At 46.3% G+C, this 20,252-nt stretch overlaps 1 protein-coding gene across 1 annotated transcript in view; it reads right to left on the bottom strand.

The window, feature by feature from the left end:
- Positions 1-19,062, bottom strand: part of RAB31 (RAB31, member RAS oncogene family) — a 153,991-nt gene extending 134,929 nt beyond the window's left edge. The window contains exon 1 of the mRNA XM_030810764.1: positions 18,782-19,062. Coding sequence (XP_030666624.1) covers positions 18,782-18,820 — 39 coding nt within the window. The 5' untranslated portion in view covers positions 18,821-19,062. The remainder of the gene's footprint in view (positions 1-18,781) is intronic.
- Positions 19,063-20,252: the final 1,190 nt, after the last annotated feature.

The raw sequence follows: 20,252 nt of genomic DNA, 5'->3' as shown, positions 1-20,252 counted from the left end.
ACAAATTTTTAAAATATCCATTGTCATTATAAAGAAATGCAAATTAAAATAGATTATCATTTTTAATCTATAATATTCGCAAAAATAAAAAATTTGATTATATTCATGGCCGGGCAGGGTGGCTGACGCCTGTAATCCCAGCACTTAGAGAAGCCAAGGCAGGTGCATCACGTGAGACCAGAAGTTCAAGACCAGCCTGGCCAACATGGTGAAACCCCATCTCTACTAAAAATATAAAAATTAGCCAGGTGTGGTGGCAAACACCTGTAATCCCAGCTACTCGGTAGGCTGAGGCATGAAAATCGCTAGAACCTGGGAGGCGGAGGTTGTAGTGAGCCAAGATTGCACCACTGCACTCCTGTCTAGGTGATGGAGTGAGCCCCTGTCTCAAAACAAACAAACAAAAAATTAGGTTATATTCTGTGTTGTAAGGGTGTAGAAAATCATGTCATCAAACATTTAAAGGGAGTGTAAATTGGTGCAATATTTGACGTTACTTTTACAATATCTTTTTAGATATCAATCTCCTATTCTCTGACCCAACGTTCTATTTCTAGAAAATCCCACGGATACATTTCATTCATGTACATTAAGATTCAGGTACAAAGATTTTTATTGCAGAATTGTTTGAAAAGGCAAAAAATGAAAACTACCTCAACATTTATCATTAGGGCACCAGTTAAGTAAATCATGATACACTGTTGTGACAGAACACTATGTGACTTTTAAAATAAATGAGATTGCTCTATACATGGTGCCAAGGAATAATACTCAAGGTTTACCTCTGGAGGAAAAAGGCAAGAAAATAATGTTTGCATATGCATAGACCACAGCTTAAAAAATACACAAGAAATAGAAAACATTAGTAGAGAAAGGCGGTCTTTTTTACTTTTCATTTTATACCTATGTGTACCCTTTTTATTCTTTACAAGTATACATTAAGTCTAGTCATTAAAAACAACTTTAAAAAGACTGACCTATTTGCTAAGAGAGTAGATCTCAAAGTATTCTTACCATAAAAAAGATAACTATGTGAGATAATGAATGTGTTAATTAGCTTAACTGTGGTAATCATTTCATAATGTATACAATCAAAACATCATATTGGACACCTTAAGAGTGGACATTCAATTTTTGCTTGTCAACTATACCTCAGTAAAGCTGGGGTAAGAGGAAAGAATGATCTTAGCAAAGATTTTATTCATAGAAAGGTTTTGTTCATTAAAAATGGAAACAAGACATTTTTAATATTTGAGAGAACTGTTTTCAAACACCCTTGAACACTTTAAAATAGCTTAATTATACACAATTAACATGCTTCTCAGGCCGGACACACTGGTTCATGCCTATAATCCCAGCACTTTGGGAGGCCAAGGCAAAAGGATCCCTTGAGGCCAGGAGTTCGAGATCAGCCTCGACAACATAGTGAGAACGCTGTCTCTACAAAAAATTTAAAAATTAGCCAAGCATGCTGGAGGACCTGTGGTCCCAGCTACTCAGGACACTGAGGTGGGAGGATCGTGTGAGCCTGGGAGTTTGAGGCTGCAGTGAGCTATGATCACACCACTGCACTCTTGCCTAGACAACAGAGAGAGACCCTGTCTCTAAACAAAACAAAACAAAATAAAAGTAATATGCTTCTCATTTTAATCGATTTTACAAGGCCTCTGAAGACACTGCTTTCCAACCTTATTCACATCCCAGCAAACAGAGAAAGTGCTATTATCTACATAGCACCAGGGCATACGGGCACACATGGCTACAGCTGGAAGAAGCCAAGGGGCCAAAGCCTACCCAGCCCATCTCCCCAGGCCAGCATCCATGTCTCTGCACACTTGTGGCCCAATGGCAGCACATTCTGCCCCAGCCCTTTGGTGGGGAAACTTCTGTCCTAAGAACGTCTATTAATGCCATCTTAGTATAAGTACTTAAAAAAAACAAAGATCCTACAGTAAGCATATGCTACAATTTAAAAACAAGCAAAAATAAATGTTACAGTGTTAGAAGTCAAGACAACTAGCTACTTTTTTTTTTTAAGGTAATGCTTGGAAGGGCAAACAGGGTGGGCTTCTGGACAGCTGGTAATATTATTTCTTGACCCAGGTGTTTACATAGGTCTGTTCCATTTGTGAAAGTCCATCGTGCATTAAACTTAAGATTAGTGCACTTTGTATGTTATACTTCAATATAAAAATTTAGAGTATGTTATAAATTTAGTCGAATTAATGAAAATAATGATGTTCTACAGTATTCATTTAGTGAATTGAAAGCTATTACCCAGCACCTTTTACTTGCCAGACCCCATAGCAAAGTATATAAAGAAAACAGCTCAGCCAGAGCTCCTCTTGTGGAAAGAATCTACTTAAACTCCCTTAAGCCTTAAAGTTATGAGGATGTAAAACAGTCCGGGAGAAGAGGCTAGTAAGGTAATATTTTGAATATGACATGCCAGGCAAGGTTCCCTGTTGGAGGCGTTATCTACACAAACTGTCAGTATTTTGCAATGAGAAAACCGAGCCCCAGAGATTACATGATTTGCCACAGCAAATATGTGCCTCAGTCCACCTGCTGCCAGGGCTCATCTGCCCTCCACTGTGCCACCCTGGCAGCAGTGCTTGCACAGTGACCCAACAGCTGTAAGAGCAGACCTGGGAACCTCTGATATCTAACAGGCCCCTGCAGTCCAGCAGGTTGGCCTTCTGGATTGATCACATTTCACAAACTGACATTTCCGGAACCCAATTTATAGTGCTTAAAAAGTATCCTGTGATAAGGTAAAGGAAGAAAAGAACTGGAAATGGTTGCCTCCTGCACTCTGGAGCTGGGAACCCTGGAGCAATCACACTGCCTGGCTTAGGGTCCACTTCCCGCATGGCCTTTATGACATTGAGAAAAACATTTCACATGGCTAAGCCTCTGTCCTTCACACCTGCAGATCGAAGACAAAAAGCCAACCACACAGAGTTATTTGAGGACTAAATGAAATGAGGACAGTTCACTGTAAACTGTAAAGTGCTAAACAAATATGTTGTTGTCGCTGCTGCTGTTGGTATTATTATAAATGCATTTGAGCCTTTTACTGCCATCAAGGTGAGACCATCTCTGATACTGGACTTTGCCTCTGCACATCTCATACATTCCCAGAAATGACAAACAGTTATCCGTAACTCCAAAGAACCTGACCAGGACCCTAACATTGTGGGAATTTGCATGGTTTCCTTCCACGGAAATGCTTCAAACCTGGTTCAAATTATTCAATAAAATTATTAAATTATGTTTTTAATACAAGACCCCTTATTTTTAAAAAGTCCCTTCTATCAGACCAGTGGTGCTCTCCCTACTACATGCCAGTTTTGAACAAATAATTTGTAACATATAACAATAACAATAATAACTGGTTGTGGCACAGTTAAGTCATTATATGCATTGGGATTTAGAATCATACAAAGCTAGTTCTATTGCTCGAAGCATCATTTATTAGCAGTCAGTCCTTGAGCGTGTTACTTAAATCCCTGCGCTGCAGTCTCCTCATTAGCAAGATAAAGATGAGAACAGAACTTGCCCTTACAAGCCTATTAATGTCATAATTTATGTAAAGCACTTATTCAGTAGAGTAGATTAGGGACGACCACAAATTCTTGCTATTCCTCCCATCAAGAGGTGGAGTCTAATTCTCCTCTCTTTGCTTTTGGGCTGACCTTGGTAAAATGCTTGATCAATAAAATGTGGTAGAAATGGCATTCTGGGATCTGTGAGGCTAGGTCAGAAGAAGTCTTTTAGCACTCACCTCCCCAAGTGTTCCTCTGGAACACTTGCTGTGAACTCAGCCAGCCACTATGTGACAAGACTGGCCACCCTGAGACTCCATGCTATGAGGAAGCCCAAGCTACCCAGGTAGAGGGGCCACTTGGAGAGAGATGCTTGATTAGCACCCAACTGACCCAGCCTGCCCGGCCCGCTCAACAGACAGGTAAGCGACAAAGCCTTCAGATAACTAACAACTGCTCATCTGAGCCCAGTCAATCCACAGAACTGTGAGAAATATTAACAAGTTGTTATCTGGAGCCACTGAGGTTGGGGTAGTTTGTTATGCAGCAATAGGTAGCAAACACTGAGCACAGTCCCTGGCACATGAGCTATACTCAGTACAAGTCTACGTGCTTAGGATTATGGGGTTATTACCTTTTTCAAACACTAGAACAATTACAAGCTCATCTGCCTTCTTAATCAAAGGCATTCTGAAGCGCTTCCTTAAAAGAAAGGAGTGCGTTCCAGGGCTATGTACCAATCCTTCTCAACCATTCCTGATGTTGCCGAGATTCACAACAGAAGCAATTACAAATAATTATAGTGCCTGTGAGTATACAGTTACTGTTTTTCTTTCACCCATGGATATTTTTAATAAGGAAGAAGCCAAGGGCATATGAAGAAGGCACAAGTAGAGTGTAACTACTTTGTTCATAAGCACAAATAAGAATGTGCACATCTGGTTATTTATGACACAACAATTAAGATTAACAAGTCAGAAGCAAAGCGCTGATGCAAGTGAAGTGTCCAGTCATGCAATTCTCATTAACAGTAGCAACATGTGTAAATCAGTACATTATGTGAAGTATCATTTCAATAATAATGTTTTTTAAATACTTATATTTTGATTATACAATATTGCACACTAGGTTCTTGCTATGCTTTAGATGTAGTCTGTTTGTCCCCACCAAAACTCGTGTTGAAATTTGATCACCAGTGTAATAGTGTTGGGAGGAGGGCCTAGTGGGAGGTGTTTGGGTTACAGGGATGGATCATTATGAATACACTAATGCCCTTCCACTGGGGTGGGTGAGTTCTGACTCCAGCAGGAATGGATTAGTTCCAGAAACAATCGGTTGGTAAAAAGAGTCTGGCTTCTTTGGTTTTACTCTCTTGTACCCTCTCTCACCATGTGATCTCTTTGCACACACCCACTTCGCTTCCACTTTCTGCCATGAGTGGAAGCAGCCTGAGGCCCTCACCAGATGGAGCTGCCCAATCCTGAACTTTCCAGCCACCAGAATCGTGAGCCAATTTCTTTATATATTACCCAGTCGTGGGTGTTCTGTTGCAAAACACAAAATGGACTAAGAAAATTGTCTTGCTAAGATTAATCTATGAAAAATAATATATATAAAACTCATCTTTTTAAATAGAGGTATTTAAAAAATTTTTTATTTGCCATATTTACTAACAATTCCCTAACAAATGAATTGTTTTGAAAGATCTTGAAATGACTGAGTTCATTATTCACATGCTCATAAAAATGCTTTTACAGGCCAGGCACGGTGGCTCACGCCTGTAATCCCAGCACTTTGGGAGGCTGAGGCAGGGAGATCACCTGAGGTCAGGAGTTTGAGACCAGCCTGGCCAACATGGAGAAACCCCATCTCTATTAAAAACACAAAAATTAGCCGGGCATGGTGCCACATGCCTGTAATCCCAGCTACTCGGGAGGATGAGGCACGAGAATTGCTTGAACCCGGGAGGCAGAGGTTGCAGTGAGCCAAGACCACACCACTGCACTCCAGCCTCGGTGGCAGAACGAGACTTGGTCTCAAAAAAAAAATGCTTTTATGAACAAAGCCTAATGCATTCTTTGCTTTATTTTGCAACACAGACTTCTGAGGTTTCAATAGTATCTGCATCTAGTCATGGGAGTAGCTAGGATTTTCAAGGTTGTCTATTAGTTGTGTCATACCAGAAAAAGTAGTAAAACTGTAGAGCTGAGGAATAGCATCTCGGCAGACACTGGCCATACCTGAGAACATACCTTCACCTTCCACCTGGTGGTGCCACAGGAACGCAGCCTTCTTTGTCCTTGTCCAGAGTCCTGCCAATACTGTGACACTTCATAAGGGAACAAATAGGTTCCATCAGTCCCTGGCTAATCGCAGTGGTTAGAGCAGGGTTTACCAGGCCCCTTTAAGACTCTACATGCTTTCATAAGGGGAAAAACAATCTCATGGACCCCGAGGTAGTCATTAACTATTCCACTGTATAAATATACACAAATAATAAGGGTACACATAAACTGTGCTGTTCTGAAACTACAAAATAGACACAGATGCATTGATTAAATACAAATTAAACTATAAAGCCAATGACATTCCACTTGACATTAGTTTCACATAATGGACAGTGTTGCTCCACTGTGGCTGGATTCCAAGGTACCATGCACCATGTCATGGTTTAATTCCCTTGTGCTCCATACACACTCCATCAGCAACGTTTGTCAGCTCTACCTTCAAAACACAGCTCACATGGGATCATGTGCACCACCTTGCTGCTACACTCTGGAAGTCACCCCTGTCTCCCATGTTCCTTCTGCATCCTCCTGTGGTCAGCCCTCACAGAGCTGCCGGGACGATCTCACAAAAGCTAAGTCAGATCATGTCTTTGCTCTGTACCAAAACCTTCACAAGCTCTCCCACTTGATTCCAAGGAAATGCCAAAGTTCTTACACTGGCCCACAAGACCCCACCTGATCTGGCCCTAAACCTCCCTGACCTAACCCCTTTCTACACCCTCCTCTCCCTCCCTTCTCTTTGCTGCCCCAGTCACACTGCTCGCCTGCTGTTCCTCAGACTCGCCAGGCACGCCCACCCTGCTCCAGCCTCACAGACCCCTCTGCCTGGTGGCCCACATGGCTGCCCTGAGTACTGTCTCTTTGATCTTCACTCAGATGCCTCCTTTCAGAGATGCCTTCTCAAGCCCCTACATGAAACCACACTCCTCCCAAACCACACTCCTCCCAGCCAGCCCACCCAGGGCCCTTCCTCACTTTCCTTTTTTCCACAGCAACCCTCACCATCTGCCACACTCGGTATTTGTGCACTGCCTGTCACCCCTACTAGAATATCAGCTCCATGAGGTCAGGGACAGTCCATGTTGTTACCTGCTATTCCCCCAACCCCTAGAAACTGCCTGGTATACAGCAGGCACTCAGTAAACACCTGCTGCATGTACTGCAGAATCACATGGTCTTCACATGGCCCCAGTTATTTCTTTTACTTTTTTTTTTTTTTTTTGAGATGGAGTCTCGCTCTGTCAGCCAGGTTGGAGTGCAGTGGCGCAATCTCAGCTCACTGCAACCTCCACCACCCATGTTAAAACAATTCTCCTGCCTCAACCTCCTGAGTAGCTGGGATTACAGGCGTGCACCACCACACCCAGCTAATTTTTTATATTTTTTGGTAGAGACAGGGTTTCACCATGTTGGCCAGGCTGGTCTGGAACTCCTGACCTCAAGTGATCTGCCTGCCTTGGCCTCCCGAAGTGCTGTGATTACTACAGATGTGAGCCACTGTCCCCAGTTGACCCCAATCATTTCTATACTAACTCTACATCGAATATTTTCTCCTTAGCCAGTTTTAATGATGTTAACGTTGTCACACAGAGTTCTGTGACAGGATGATGACCTGGAAGATCCAGGATGTAATTTTATTTATTTTCCAAATAACAGCATGCAGAAAACAGATATGCCACACACGGAAAACCTGTAGAACCTTAAGAACAGATCAACAGGCTCATAACTTTCCTAGGCCCCACTTTGAGGAACAGGAAATTAGACAATGGTGAAAAAGCTCAAATATCACCCCATAAAGAGGTCACCATTCCCCAAAAGGAGGTGGCTGCCCTCCCGTGATGGACCACGGACCCCAGAGAACGGCCTGCACAAGTGAAAGCACAGCACTACCTGATAAGCCAAATCTGCATCCTGTTGATGCCAGACCTGTCATTTCACCGAAGCTATAAACTCAAACTGCAAGGCCCCTTTATGATCGGACCCAGAGTTACTTTCCAATTTCATTACCAGTGTACCACTTATTTCCAGTAAGAACCAAATGGATCTCGCCCTGTCAAGCATCTCCTTGTCCCCTGCAACACATTTTGCAGGTTTTAACGTAATTACACAAAGTGATACATGCTCACTAAATAAACCATTTACAGAGAAGAAAAAAAAAAAGAAAAAAAGAACAAATTACTTATAGGCCCAAATCTACCCCCCACACCAGGCAGGTAACCACTCTGACACCAAGTCTTGGGGAACCTTCTCCCTGTGTGTGTATGTCTCATGTAAGTGAAGCCACTCCCACTGGCTCCCAGACACGCCCCTTCCGCACCTCACCTGACATCAGCCCTTCTTCTGGTTCATTAGCAGACACCACACGCTCTCTCTGGTCACCCCAAACTCCACCAGCCCTCACCTTCTGAACATCTGGCAACTAAGCATCTGGCGATATCCCACTGAGATGTCTGGTGCTGTTACCTAACTTTTCCCACGTAGGCCCTAGCAGGCCAAGGACATTGCTAGACTGTAAACCTCAAGGACAGAAACTACCGCATAGCACCCATGTAATACAACTCTGATAACTAAAGATTTCAGGCTGGGTGTGGTGGCTTATGCCTGTAATCCTAGCACTTTGGGAGGTCAAGGCGGGTGGATCACTTGAAGTCAGGAGTTCGAGACCAGCCTGGCCAACATGGCGAAACCCCATCTCTACTAAAAATAGAAAAATTAGCTGGGCGTGGTGGTGCATGCCTGTAATTCCAACTACTTGGGAGGCTGAGGCAGGAGAATTGTTTGAACCCAGGACGCAGAAGTTGCAGTGAGCTGAGATTGTGCCACTGCACTCCAGCCTGGGTGACAGAGCAAGACTCCATCTAAAAAAAAAGGTGAGTCTGGCCAGGCTTGATGGCAACCCTGGCAGCACCCTGCTGTACCCCGCAGCTTGCTGAGTGCCTGCTGTGGCACGGCGGGAAGGAGTTTGGCACACTCCGAAAGGGTGGGAGCAAGTGAAAAGCAGGGTTAGAAACACTTTCCTGTAAAAGCGAAGCCTTGGATGCCTCTTTCAAAGAGGTCGGGCTGATGACTCATCGTGTGAAGTGGAGAGAATAAGAAAATAAATTTAAATGATGGAAGAAAATGATCCTGCAGGGGCAGAAAAAAGCAGCGACATAACAGAAGAAATACAGGGCAGGATGTTGAGGTTGACATTGGTCCTAAAATATAAAGCCTTCCTCCGAACGTGAAACAAAAGACAGAAAAAAAAGAAGTTAAATGAGGAGGTGAGTGTTACAGAAAAGGAGGGCAAGCAGGATGACTTCTCTTTGGCTGTGGGATTACAAACAAACTAAAGAGGAGAACAAATAGGATATTGCCAGCTAGTACAATGATGTGTCATTATTAAAAAATGGGATTAAAGCCATCATCCTGTATTCCTCACCTCTGCAGTCTAAAACTACAATCAGCATGTATCATTTCACTACTTGATCATTTCCCCTCCCTCATAGATCAAATTTTATTTTTTATATATATAAATAAAATTATATTATATATATATATATATACACATATATATATATATATATATATTTTTTTTTTTTTTTGAGACAGAGTCTTGCTGTGTCGCCCGGGCTGGAGTACAGTGGCACAATCTCGGCTCCCTGCAACCTCCACCTCCTAGGTTCAAGCGATTCTCATGCTCCAGCCTCCCTAGAAGCTGGGATTATAGGTGCATGCCACCATGCTCAGCTAATTTTTGTATTTTTAGCAGACAGGGGGTTTCACCGTGTTGGCCAGGCTGGTCTCGAACTCCTGACCTAAAGTGATCCACCATCCTTGGCTTCCCAAAGTGCTGGGATTACAGGCGTCAGTCACCATGCCTGGCCTTCAATTTGTAATTAGCATGCATCACTTTATGTTATGGTCTGAATAGTTGTGATCCCCAAAATTCGTATGTTGAAATCCTGACCTCCAAAGTGATAATACTAGGAGGTAGAGCCTTTGGAAGGTGATTAGGTCAGAAGGCTAGAGCTCTCGTGAATGGGATTAGTGCCCTTATGGAAGAGGCCCCAGGGAGCTCCCTTACCCAACAGGAAGACTCAGTCTGCAACCCCTTAGAGAGCCCTCACCAGAACCTGCCCGTATTGGCACCCTGATGGTGGACTTTCAGCCTCCAGAACTGCAGGAAATACATTTCTGTTGTTTATCAGCCCCCCAGTTTATGGTGCTTCACTATAACAGCCCAAAAAGACTAAACTACTTGATAATTTAAAAAATTAGCTCTTTATTAGTTTATTATGAAAGTTCAGAAAATAAGGCTGGTTGCAGTGGCTCATGCCTGTAATCTCAGCACTTTGGGAGGCCGAGGCAGGTGGGTCACCTGAGGTCAAGAGTTCAAGACCAGCCTGACCAACATAGTGAAACCCCATCTCTACCAAAAATACAAAATTAGCCAGGCATGGTGGCACATGCCTGTAATCCCAGCTACTTGGGAGGCTGACGCAAGAGAATTTCTTGAACCCAGGAGGCAGAGGTTGCACTGAGTTGAGATCACACCATTGCACTCCAGCCTCGGTAACAAAAGCAGAACTCCGTCTCAAACAAACAAATAAAAAAATTTGGAAAATATTTTAGCTGCTAAAATGAAGTATAAATTAACTATGTAGTATTGATGCCATGAGACGAACTTTAAAAAACACTTTCTAATCCCAGCACTTTGGGAGGCTGAGGCAGGTGTATCACTGGAGCCCAGGAGTTCAAGACCAGCCTGGGCAACGTGGCAAGCCCCGTCTCTACAAAAAATACCAAAAAAATTATCCAAATGTGGTGGTGGGCACCTATAGTCCCAGCTACTCGGGAGGCTGAGGTAGAAGGATTGCTTGAATCCAGGAGGTCGAGGCTGCAGTGAGCTGTGATTGCACCACTGCACTCCAGCCTGGGCAAGACCCTGTCTCAAAAAAAGTAAATAAAATAAATAAAAAGTAAATAAATAAAACTTTCTTAATTAACCTTGCCATAAATGTAAATGCCCTGGCCAATAATCTGATTATTTAAAAAAAACAAACAAACGAACAAACAAGAACACCTTGCTCTTTTTCCTTGCCAGCAGAGGGCAAGTTTTATGTGACACTCCACATACTGTGCATGCGCGTGTTTGTATGTGTACGTGCGCGTCTCTCTGTCTTTCTCCTTCTCTTTTCCTCTTTCTCTCTTCTTCTCTCCCACTTTCTCCCTCTGTCCTTCCCTCCCAGAGCTACACATTATATTTGCAGATCCTAGTTAGGAAAGTGATTCCATGAGGGCAGAGAGTAGTCCTGGAGAATGCAGGTATCTTTTTCTCCAAAAAACAAACAAAAAAAACACATTGATAGGCATCTAGCTCTCTGTGGCATCCTGTTCAAAGAAGAGAAAATAGAAGGGAAATGACCTCTCTGTGTTCTGTCTGCTGTCCTGCAGGCCCCTTCAATTTTCTGATAACTCAAGTCTCCTAGGCACCTCTGGGGGAACTGAAAGTAGCCTAAGATATCTTCTGGGTTAAATATGGTGCAAACAGAAGCCACATTCATGACTTCTAGAGAATTCAAGCGGGTGTGAGACATCTAAACCAAGGAAATGTATTCGAAAAAAAACTCATCAAAAGATCCCACAGTGAAAAACCCATTTGGTGACCTGATGTTAAATCCCACTTTTTGGAAGCAGGAGGATCACTTGAGACTGGGAGGTTGAGGCTGCAGTGAGCTGTGATCGCACCATTGCACTCCAGCCTGGGTGACAGAGTGAGACCCTGTCTCAAAACAAAACAAAAAACAAAAAGAAGCCCACTTTTTGGCTGGGCAAAGTGACTCGCACCTGTAATCCCAATATTTTTGGGAAGGCTGAGGCGGGAGGATTGCTTGAGCCCATGAATTCAAGACTAGCCTAGACAACACAGCAAGACCCCATCTCTACCAAAAAAAAAAAAAGACAGAAAGAAAATTAGCCAAGTGTGGTGGCACGCCTGTAGTCCCAGCTACTCAGGAAGCTGAGGCAAGAGGATCACTTGAGCCCAGGAGTTTGAGGCTATAATGAGTTATGATCACACCACTGCATTCCAGCCTGGGTGACAGAGCAAGATTCCATCTCAAATAAAAATTCCACTTTTCTTTTCCTCATTTCTGCCGACAAAGTTAAGCAACAAGAAAGACTACTCTGGCTCCTCAGGACATACTCTCCTCTCCACAGCTCAGCAGCTTACCGCAGGAGGAAGCTGTAGGACCAGCGTCAATCCCCGGGTAAACAAGAGGCAGACGCCTCCACCCTGGGCTCTGAAGACACTGAGCATGCTCAATTGTCACCTGTGGCACAGGAACCAACCAGAAGCCTCTCCATCCCAGGCAGGGACCAGATCCCTGCCTGACCTACTTTCTGTCTCTAGCAGAGTTAGCACAGCACTGTGCAACAGCAGGTACCCAAGACAGACCTGGAGCAAGAACTTTCTGTCCCTCCCATGCCATCAAGTCTACTAAGCGGGATGATAGTCAGTATTTCTCATCATCACAACACACTACTTCTGTTCTGCATGGTGGGCCATGGTAAGCACCATAATAAGAATCCAGTCAGTGCCACAGAGCTCACTGCTGGTGCGTTCGCATCCTTGGGAAGGCAGCAATCACTGCCATCCTGTCTACATGCAGCCACCCACAGCTCCCAGCATAAAAGAAATACTCCACAAATGATGAATGGCTGAATGAATGAATACCTATTCCATTTTCAAACACATGTCTTAAATGATAAAAACTAAGATAAATGAAAGTGTAAAATCTGCACAGGCATGCAAGCACCAAATAAGTGTTATCTACCAGGCTTAATTAAATTTTAAAGGTCTTTTCCAATTAGTGAACCCAAAATCTTTTGCATTCTAGCACAGAGGTCCCCAACCCCTGGGGCAGTACTGACCCATGGCTTGTTAGGAACCAGGTTGCACAGCGGGAGGTGAACAGTGAGTGAGCATTACCAGCTGAGCTCTGCCTCCTGTCAAATCAATGGTGGCATTAGATTCTCACAGGAGTGCAAACCCTTTTGTGAACTGCACATGTGAAGGATCTAGGTTGCATGCTCCTTATGAGAATCTAACTAATGCCTGAAGATCTGACATGGAACAGTTTCATCCTAAAACCATCCCCCACCTTCTGCTCCCATCTGTGGAAAAATTGTCTTCCATGAAACTGATCCCTGGTGCCAAAAAGGTTGGGGACCACTGCCCTAGCATCTTAAAATGTAAAGTTTCCTATTTTCTCATGGCTATGGCCTTAGAGCAGACCTAAGGCATATATCACACTCACTAAAACAGTGTCATCGAGCCAGGGCAAAAGTAGAGGCCACATGCCTGAACGCTATTGACAAGGTACTATGGAATTAATGTTTGTGTCCCTCCAACAAAATTCACATTTTGAAACCTAACCTCCAATGTGAGGATATTAGGAGGTGGGCCTTTGGGAGGTGCTTAGGTTGTGAGGGTAGAGCCTTCATGAATGGGGTTGGCATCCTTATAAAAAGAGAAAGAGACTGAGCACTCTCTCAGTCATGTGAAGTTACAGCAAGAAGGCAGCTGTCTGCAAACCAGAAATCGAGCCCTCACCAGGCACTAGATCTGCCAGCACCTTGGTCTTAGACTTCCCAACCTCCAGAACTGTGAGAATTAAATGTCTATTGTTTAAGCCCTCCAGCCTATGGTATTTTTGTGACAGCAGCTCAAATTAAGACATAAAGGATGGGGGAAGGGACCATGAGAAGCTTGAAAATGCTCCTCAAATGATTCTGATACACAGTCCAGAGATGCACTGAGCTCTGAAAGCTGAGGGAGGATGAAAGCAGCAATGTTGACCCTGAACAAAGGAGGAACAAAGGGACCCTGATGGATTCCATCAGCCTGGGATGGGTGCATAAGACACAGTGTTACCATATGCCAGGCACTGCTGGGAAGATAGCCCACTATATCATATTTATTCTCGTGTAACATAAAAGGTACCCAGAGTCACCAATGCTGAACATACTTTCCACAAATGGTTCAATTTAATAGAGGAATCAGTTGTGCCAAGAAATAAATGCTGTGGCTAGCCACTCAACCCTCCCCACCATCCCCCTTCCCCAAGAAATACCAGTCTCAGGGGGAAAAAAATAGTAAGTTACTAGAATCTCAGACTTGGAAAGCATATGTGATCATTACTGAGCCCAACCCACTATCCTATGCATTACTTCCTTCCACAATAACACTAACAAATTCTTATCACCTTACTGGATACTCTGTCATACAGCGCTCAAAGCAACTCATGAGGTTGCACAGTTCTGATGATCTGCCTTACTGTGAGTATAAATCTGTCCTACTCTTGCGTCCTAGTGTCCCTGGGGAGACAAGAGGCCTTCCATGTGAAGGCCCTGGACATAGGTGAAGTCCCCATTACCCAGATGTCTCACCAAATCCCAGGTATTTGACTGCTCTTTGATGAGCCACCATATAAATTCCAACAAAGACCACAAGATGCTTCAACAAGCTCCTTACCAGAAGCAGGCAAGCCATCAGCTCTTTTAACTGATCACTCAGCTATTGAGGAAGTGGTAGGAATTCTAAATTGTTGTCAAGACAACCAAAGTCCAAATATAAATCTCTCTGGGATTCCATCAGGAAGCAGTTTTTAAGTGCACGCACACAAATACCCCAAGGAAATAACAAAACAAAGGTCCCCTCCTTCTCTTTCTCCTCCTCCCCACTCTCTCCCTTCCTCCCGCTTCTTGCCACGTGGTGATGTGTGTTAAAAATGCATACTGGGAAACTTTCCACCTTTGGGGTTGAAGCAGCTGCTGCCTCAGTGTTGTTTTTGTTAGGTTTTTTTGTTGTTGCTGTTAACATACTTTGCTGTTTTTAAGGGTGTTGCCTTTAAGCTTCATGTTTCATAATACTGGTTCAGATCACAAAGTGGAACGAATGACACTTTCCTGGTGAGAAGGAAACTCATGGGGTCCTGCCCAGGGTGCTTCCCCCATCAAGCACACCCTCCTGCACGGCTGACTTCCACAGGTGACTCGGCTCAGGCCAGGAAACGGCGTTCACAAAGGCTTGCTGGGCTGTCCCCATGTGGAATAAACCCAAGAAAGTCCACACATGAAATTCCAGCCAAGAATTTATAACAGGTAACCTAAACAACCCCGTGCTCTTCGATCCTTGGTTTTCCAAGAACACAAGGCATTCAGAGAATGTTCCACAGGCCATTGTCCATCCCATGTGGGAGCATTCACCAAAAGAAATAAGCTCGGACATTCCTAACATGCCAGGAAGACAGGAGAAGTTCAGGTAAAGAAGACCTGGCACCCGGCCCACTTTCACTCCCACCTGCTGCAAATGACTCTAATGTCAGGAGGTAAGTCCTCCGACCCCATGGATGGAGCAGGAAACTACAGCAAAGAGTGACCAGCAGGGAGCCTGTGCTGAAAGTGCCTACTGCCCATGCCTAAAACAACCTATACCTTAAATGGGAAGCATGTCCCCAAGTCCTCACTGAGCACAGGACCAGGCACAAAAAGACCAACCCCTCAGCCTTCCCAGTGAGAGTGAGATTTTGTTATGAAGTATATGTTATCTATCACCTTATAAGGGAAACCCAACAGAAAGTGATTCTAACAGGGAGAAAGAAGGTGTGGCTGTCAGGGTCTTGGTCATACCAAGACTTCAGGGAGGTGTCTCATGGCTAAAAAACAAGAAGCTGAGTGCCGGCCACACACAAAACTTCACCTAGAAAAGACAGACCTCCCTACGCAAAGCACAAATGAGCCCAAGGTTCCTGTTAAAATGTTGAAAGAGCCTGGGCAACATAGGGAGACCTCATCTCTACAAAAATAATAAAAAGTATTAGCTGGGCCGGGTGATGCACACCTGTGGTCCCAGCTACTTGGCAGGCTGAGGTGGGAGGATCACCTGAGCTTGGGAGGTTGAGGCTGCAGTGGGCCATGATGGCACCATTGCACTCCAGCCTGGGTGACAGAGTGGGACTCTATCTCAAAAATATACATATATTTTTTTAAAGGACTTTTGGACTTAGCACTGACTGATCCACAGGGTCTCTCAAATCAAGATAATAAACCTAGGCTGATGCAGAAGGATCCACTGAGCCCAGGAGTTGGAAGGTGCAGTGAGCTATGATGGCACCACTGCACTCCAGCCTGGATGACAGAACGTGGCCTTGTCTCAAAACAAAAAAAGAGAGAGAGAAAGAGAGAGAGAGAAGAGAGTAAACCGAAGACAGTCAAATGGTTTTGATCTCCCTCAAATGTTATCCCACCCAGAGAATCAGCCTAATTGGATGAGCAGGTAGAAACACAGCCTGTTGCACACATCTTACCCAAGAAAGAGCCAGCCAAACAAGGGGATGTGGCAACTCTTACTCAGTGTGGACAATAAGGTCATTTGGCCTTTCAAATAAAATGTCCTCTGATTTCAATAAAACTGAAACTTACAGCCACCCTCAAAAAAAAAAAAAAAAAAAAGGAAGCCACAGATGTGGTGTGATATGATTGATGTTTCTTTTCTTTTCCTTTTTTTTTTTTTGAGATAGAGTCTCACTCTGTCGCCCGGACTGGAGTGCAGTGGCGCGATTTCAGCTCACTGCAACCTCCACCTCCCAGGCTCAAGCGATTCTCCTGCCTCAGCCTCCCGAGTAGCTGGAATTACAAGCATGCGCCGCTACCGCCCAGCTAACTGTTTTTTGTATTTAGTAGAGACAGGGTTTCACCATGTTGGCCAGGCTGGTCTTGAACTCTTGACCTCAAATGATCCCCCCGCCTCAGCCTCCCAAAGTGCTGGGATGACAGGTGTGAGCCACCGTGACCGGCCACGATTGGTGTTTCAAAGCCTCTGTCTGCCCAGAAACCTCTTCTTTCTCTGCTTTGGCATGGTTCTTCCAGCTCCAAGTTCAAATTCATACACACAGACCTGGCAAAGGTAAGGCACTGTCTGCAGGAAGCCACTCAAAGAGTGTGTATCATTCTTGGAGATAAAAGAAGTAAAGAGATTTCCTCCCACTTCCTCCTCTCCCAGGTTTGCTAATTGGCATCCCGAACCCATAGATTAGCAGGAAATGGTAACATGTATCTTAAGAGATTATCTGGTATAGTCCTCTGCCTTAAGGGGGAACATGTTATTATGCCCATTTCATAGATGAGGCCACTGAGTTGCTTTGCTAAAACGACACAGCTCGTTGGTGGGAAAGAATGAGAGCCTAGGTCTCCTGCCTCTTGACACAGGGTTCTTGCCACCTGATCAGTGTCCTGGTAGTAGGATATAGAGACGTGTCCCTAAACACCGAAATTGAAAATAAGGGGTCCTGTGATAGGGCAGGGCTTGGACCACCTCAGTAAAAGTCAAGAGAAAGAGTTTAAGAAAAAAAGGCAAAAATATGTCCTATTTCACCATTCCCAAGGCCAATCCTGACAAACACAGCACACATCAAGGCTGCCTCTTCATTCCTTGGAACACGACATTCCTTCTAAGTCTCTGAAGGCCTTTCTTGAGGCTGAAATGGCCCCTCAAGAGGAAAGCATGGGATTCCTGGAATTTATGTCTGGAAATATTAGAGGGCCTGGGGAACAGGAAAACCCACTCCTGCCACACAAAAAGGTGAACAGAGAAAGACCAGACTAGATCCTGGCTGTGGCTGAGCAAGTCGGGGGAGGTGGGGATCTGTGCCAGGGGCTACCAGGGAGGGCAGGGCCTTCGCATATCCTCTGGAATTCTAAGCCAACCGGACAATCGAGTTAGGGTAAGGGATGGTTTTGGCAGAGGCCTGTGATGGGAGCCGGTGATGGGAGCCTGCCGGAGGTTCCAGGCGAGCCTAGAGGAAGCCTAGAGACGCTGGCACAATTCAGTCCTCAGCGAAATCATTTCCTCTTTCTACAGTTCTTGTACCCCCATCTTGACAGATCAGTTCGCACAAGAATGCGACCCTTTCGCTGCCCTTTTTTAGGAAATGGTTTTCATGAGACCAGCTTTGCCAATGACATGGGCGGGTACACCAGATGCCAAAGGCTGCTGAAAACGCCCTTAGAACCAGCTCTTCTTTTAGAAGAAGGAATTCTGGAATGTGATGTGGGCCCCCGAAAGGAAGCGACCCTACGTTTATCTGAATTCCCAGGGGCGGTTCGCCAGCGGCTCCCTGCGTCCTCGCCGGATCCCCTGTCTGCAGTCCCCTGGCCGCACGGATTGACTGCTTCTTTGTTTCTGGCTGCTTTAAGGCTTCTTCGGGCGGAGAAAGCCCCACTTTAGGGGAGTGGTGGTGGGGAGGACTTTCCCAGGCTGCTTCTTTCATCCGCAGCAGGGAAGTTTAAAGGGCGCGCTCCGCACAGGTCACTGCCTCACCTTCCACCCCGGCCGCGCCCTCGGCTTTCACCCCCTTGGCTGGGTTCGCTTTTGGTTTTATTTTTCTGTTTTAAGTGAATAAATCAATTGCCCCCAGGAGGCAAAAGAGCACTCAGCGACTTGGCTGAGCAACTTAAACTTTCTGCCGGAAGGAAACTATCAAAGGCGGAGGAGAAAGCCCTCGGGGCCCCAGACTCGCCGCCACTGCCCCGTCCACGCCAGGGGTCCCCGCGAGGCCGCCGCGGATCCGGGGACTCGCGGACCGGGAGGAAAGAGCGGAGAAAGCCCGGGGCAGGCTCGGACCCGGACCCCGGCAGGGTGAGAGAGGGGGCGGACCCGAGGGGCGCACGGACGCGGGGGAGGCGGGGAACAAGACGGGGTGCGGAGAACGAGGGGCGCACGGACTAGGGGAGCCAGGGGGACCCGGGGAACTAGGGGGCCCGCGGACGAGGGGGACGGGGGCTACGAGAGGGGTGCGGAGAGCGAAGGGATCACGGGGACTGAGCGAACGGGGACAAGGGGAGCGAAGGGGCGCGACGGCGCGGGCCGGGATCAGCCGGCGGGTGGCGGCCAGGACTCACCCCGAGAAGGCACACTTTGAGCTCCCGTATCGCCATCATGTGCTCGCGGCCGGGCAGTGCCGGGGCTCAGCAGCATCCTCCGGGGCCGCCGCGCCCGCGCCCCGCCGGCGTCTCCCGCCTCGGCCCCTCGCTCGCGCCGCCCGCGGGCGGAACCGCCGCCGCTGCTATTTCTGGGCCGCCGGCCCCGCCGCGGTGGGTCACGTGGCCGCCGGCCGGCTCCTCCCGGGCGCGTCGGGTCCAGCCTCGCCGGCCCCCCAGCTCCCAGGAACGCCCCCGGACGGCGTCAGCCACCCGGGACCTGCGGCGTCGCCGGCGGATTGCCTCCGCCCTCGGACCAGCCCCATGCAGGTCGGCCTCCCCCAGCGCCCTCCGGCATCCGCCCCTCCCGGCCCCGCCTGGCCGCAGGGCCCGGGTGGGTAGGAAGGACTGGACCGGCCCTGTGGAGACCTGGCCCCACTACCAGCGGGTCCCTGAAGATGCCATTCTCATCTGGAAAGCGGATGCTCTCGGCCGAGGCCCTTTGCGTGGCAGCGCGTGGAGGTCTGCGGGTGGTCCCGTCCTCAAGCGATATTCTGGGTCCCAAGCAGAAAATGGCCACTGAAGGGGCCTCTGTGAGGACAGGGGTGAGGAGAAGGGGGCTAACTTTTCGGCCTGCCTTCTCTACGTTCCTAATACCCGAGCTTCCGTTTAACATACGTGTGGCTCTTCAGCTCAGCCAAGTTCATTTTTCTGTATGTAGCAGATTCTAGAAGCAAAACTGGCTGTCCGTGTCTGAAACAGGAAATTTGCATTCTGGAACAAAACTCTCTTTCTCAGTAGAGCAAATCCTGCAACTTGTGTGGACAGAAACCCAGTCCTCAGAAGTACAGGTAGAAGCTTGGAGATCCCAGCAGACCCCTGCATCCTTCCTAACTGGGAAATGAGCAGAGTCTGTGGCCGCACACAGTCAGAGGAGGCTTGGGTAACTGTGTTCTCTTCTCAATGTATGGCCTAGAGCACCTCATCCACTCAGATGACTTCATTCGTTGTTGCTACAGAAATGTCAGCCTTTTCAATGTAATCTATCCGAACAATTCACTGGCATTTCAGATGGGAAATGTTTTTTTAAAAACTGATTTTTTAAAACTTCATCTCCTATCCCAAACTCTCAGGCCTCTCTCCTAACCTTCCAATTTTAACCAATGGCATTTCCATTCTCCTAGCAGACCACCCACCGTGATCATCTGGCTTTGTTCTTACAGAAGCCAGGTTGAAGCTACCCAGTACCCAAGTAGCCCCATCCAATGGGAAATTCCAAATCAAGGCCTCCAAAGAGATAAGTCCTGGAATACTGGAGTCAAAATGGGCCCCAAAACAGACAATTCACAGAAGTGAAATTCCCCAGAAGAGCAAGAACTTTGCCCTAGAGGTGCAGGCTTGTGGAGGTTACTTAAATGGACTAACTTGTTCAAAAGGCAGCCGTGGACAAGTT

The sequence above is a fragment of the Nomascus leucogenys genome, chromosome 4 (assembly GCF_006542625.1).
Source record: "Nomascus leucogenys isolate Asia chromosome 4, Asia_NLE_v1, whole genome shotgun sequence".
Classification (NCBI taxonomy): Eukaryota; Metazoa; Chordata; class Mammalia; order Primates; family Hylobatidae; genus Nomascus; species Nomascus leucogenys.
This window is presented reverse-complemented; position numbering and strand designations above follow the sequence as displayed.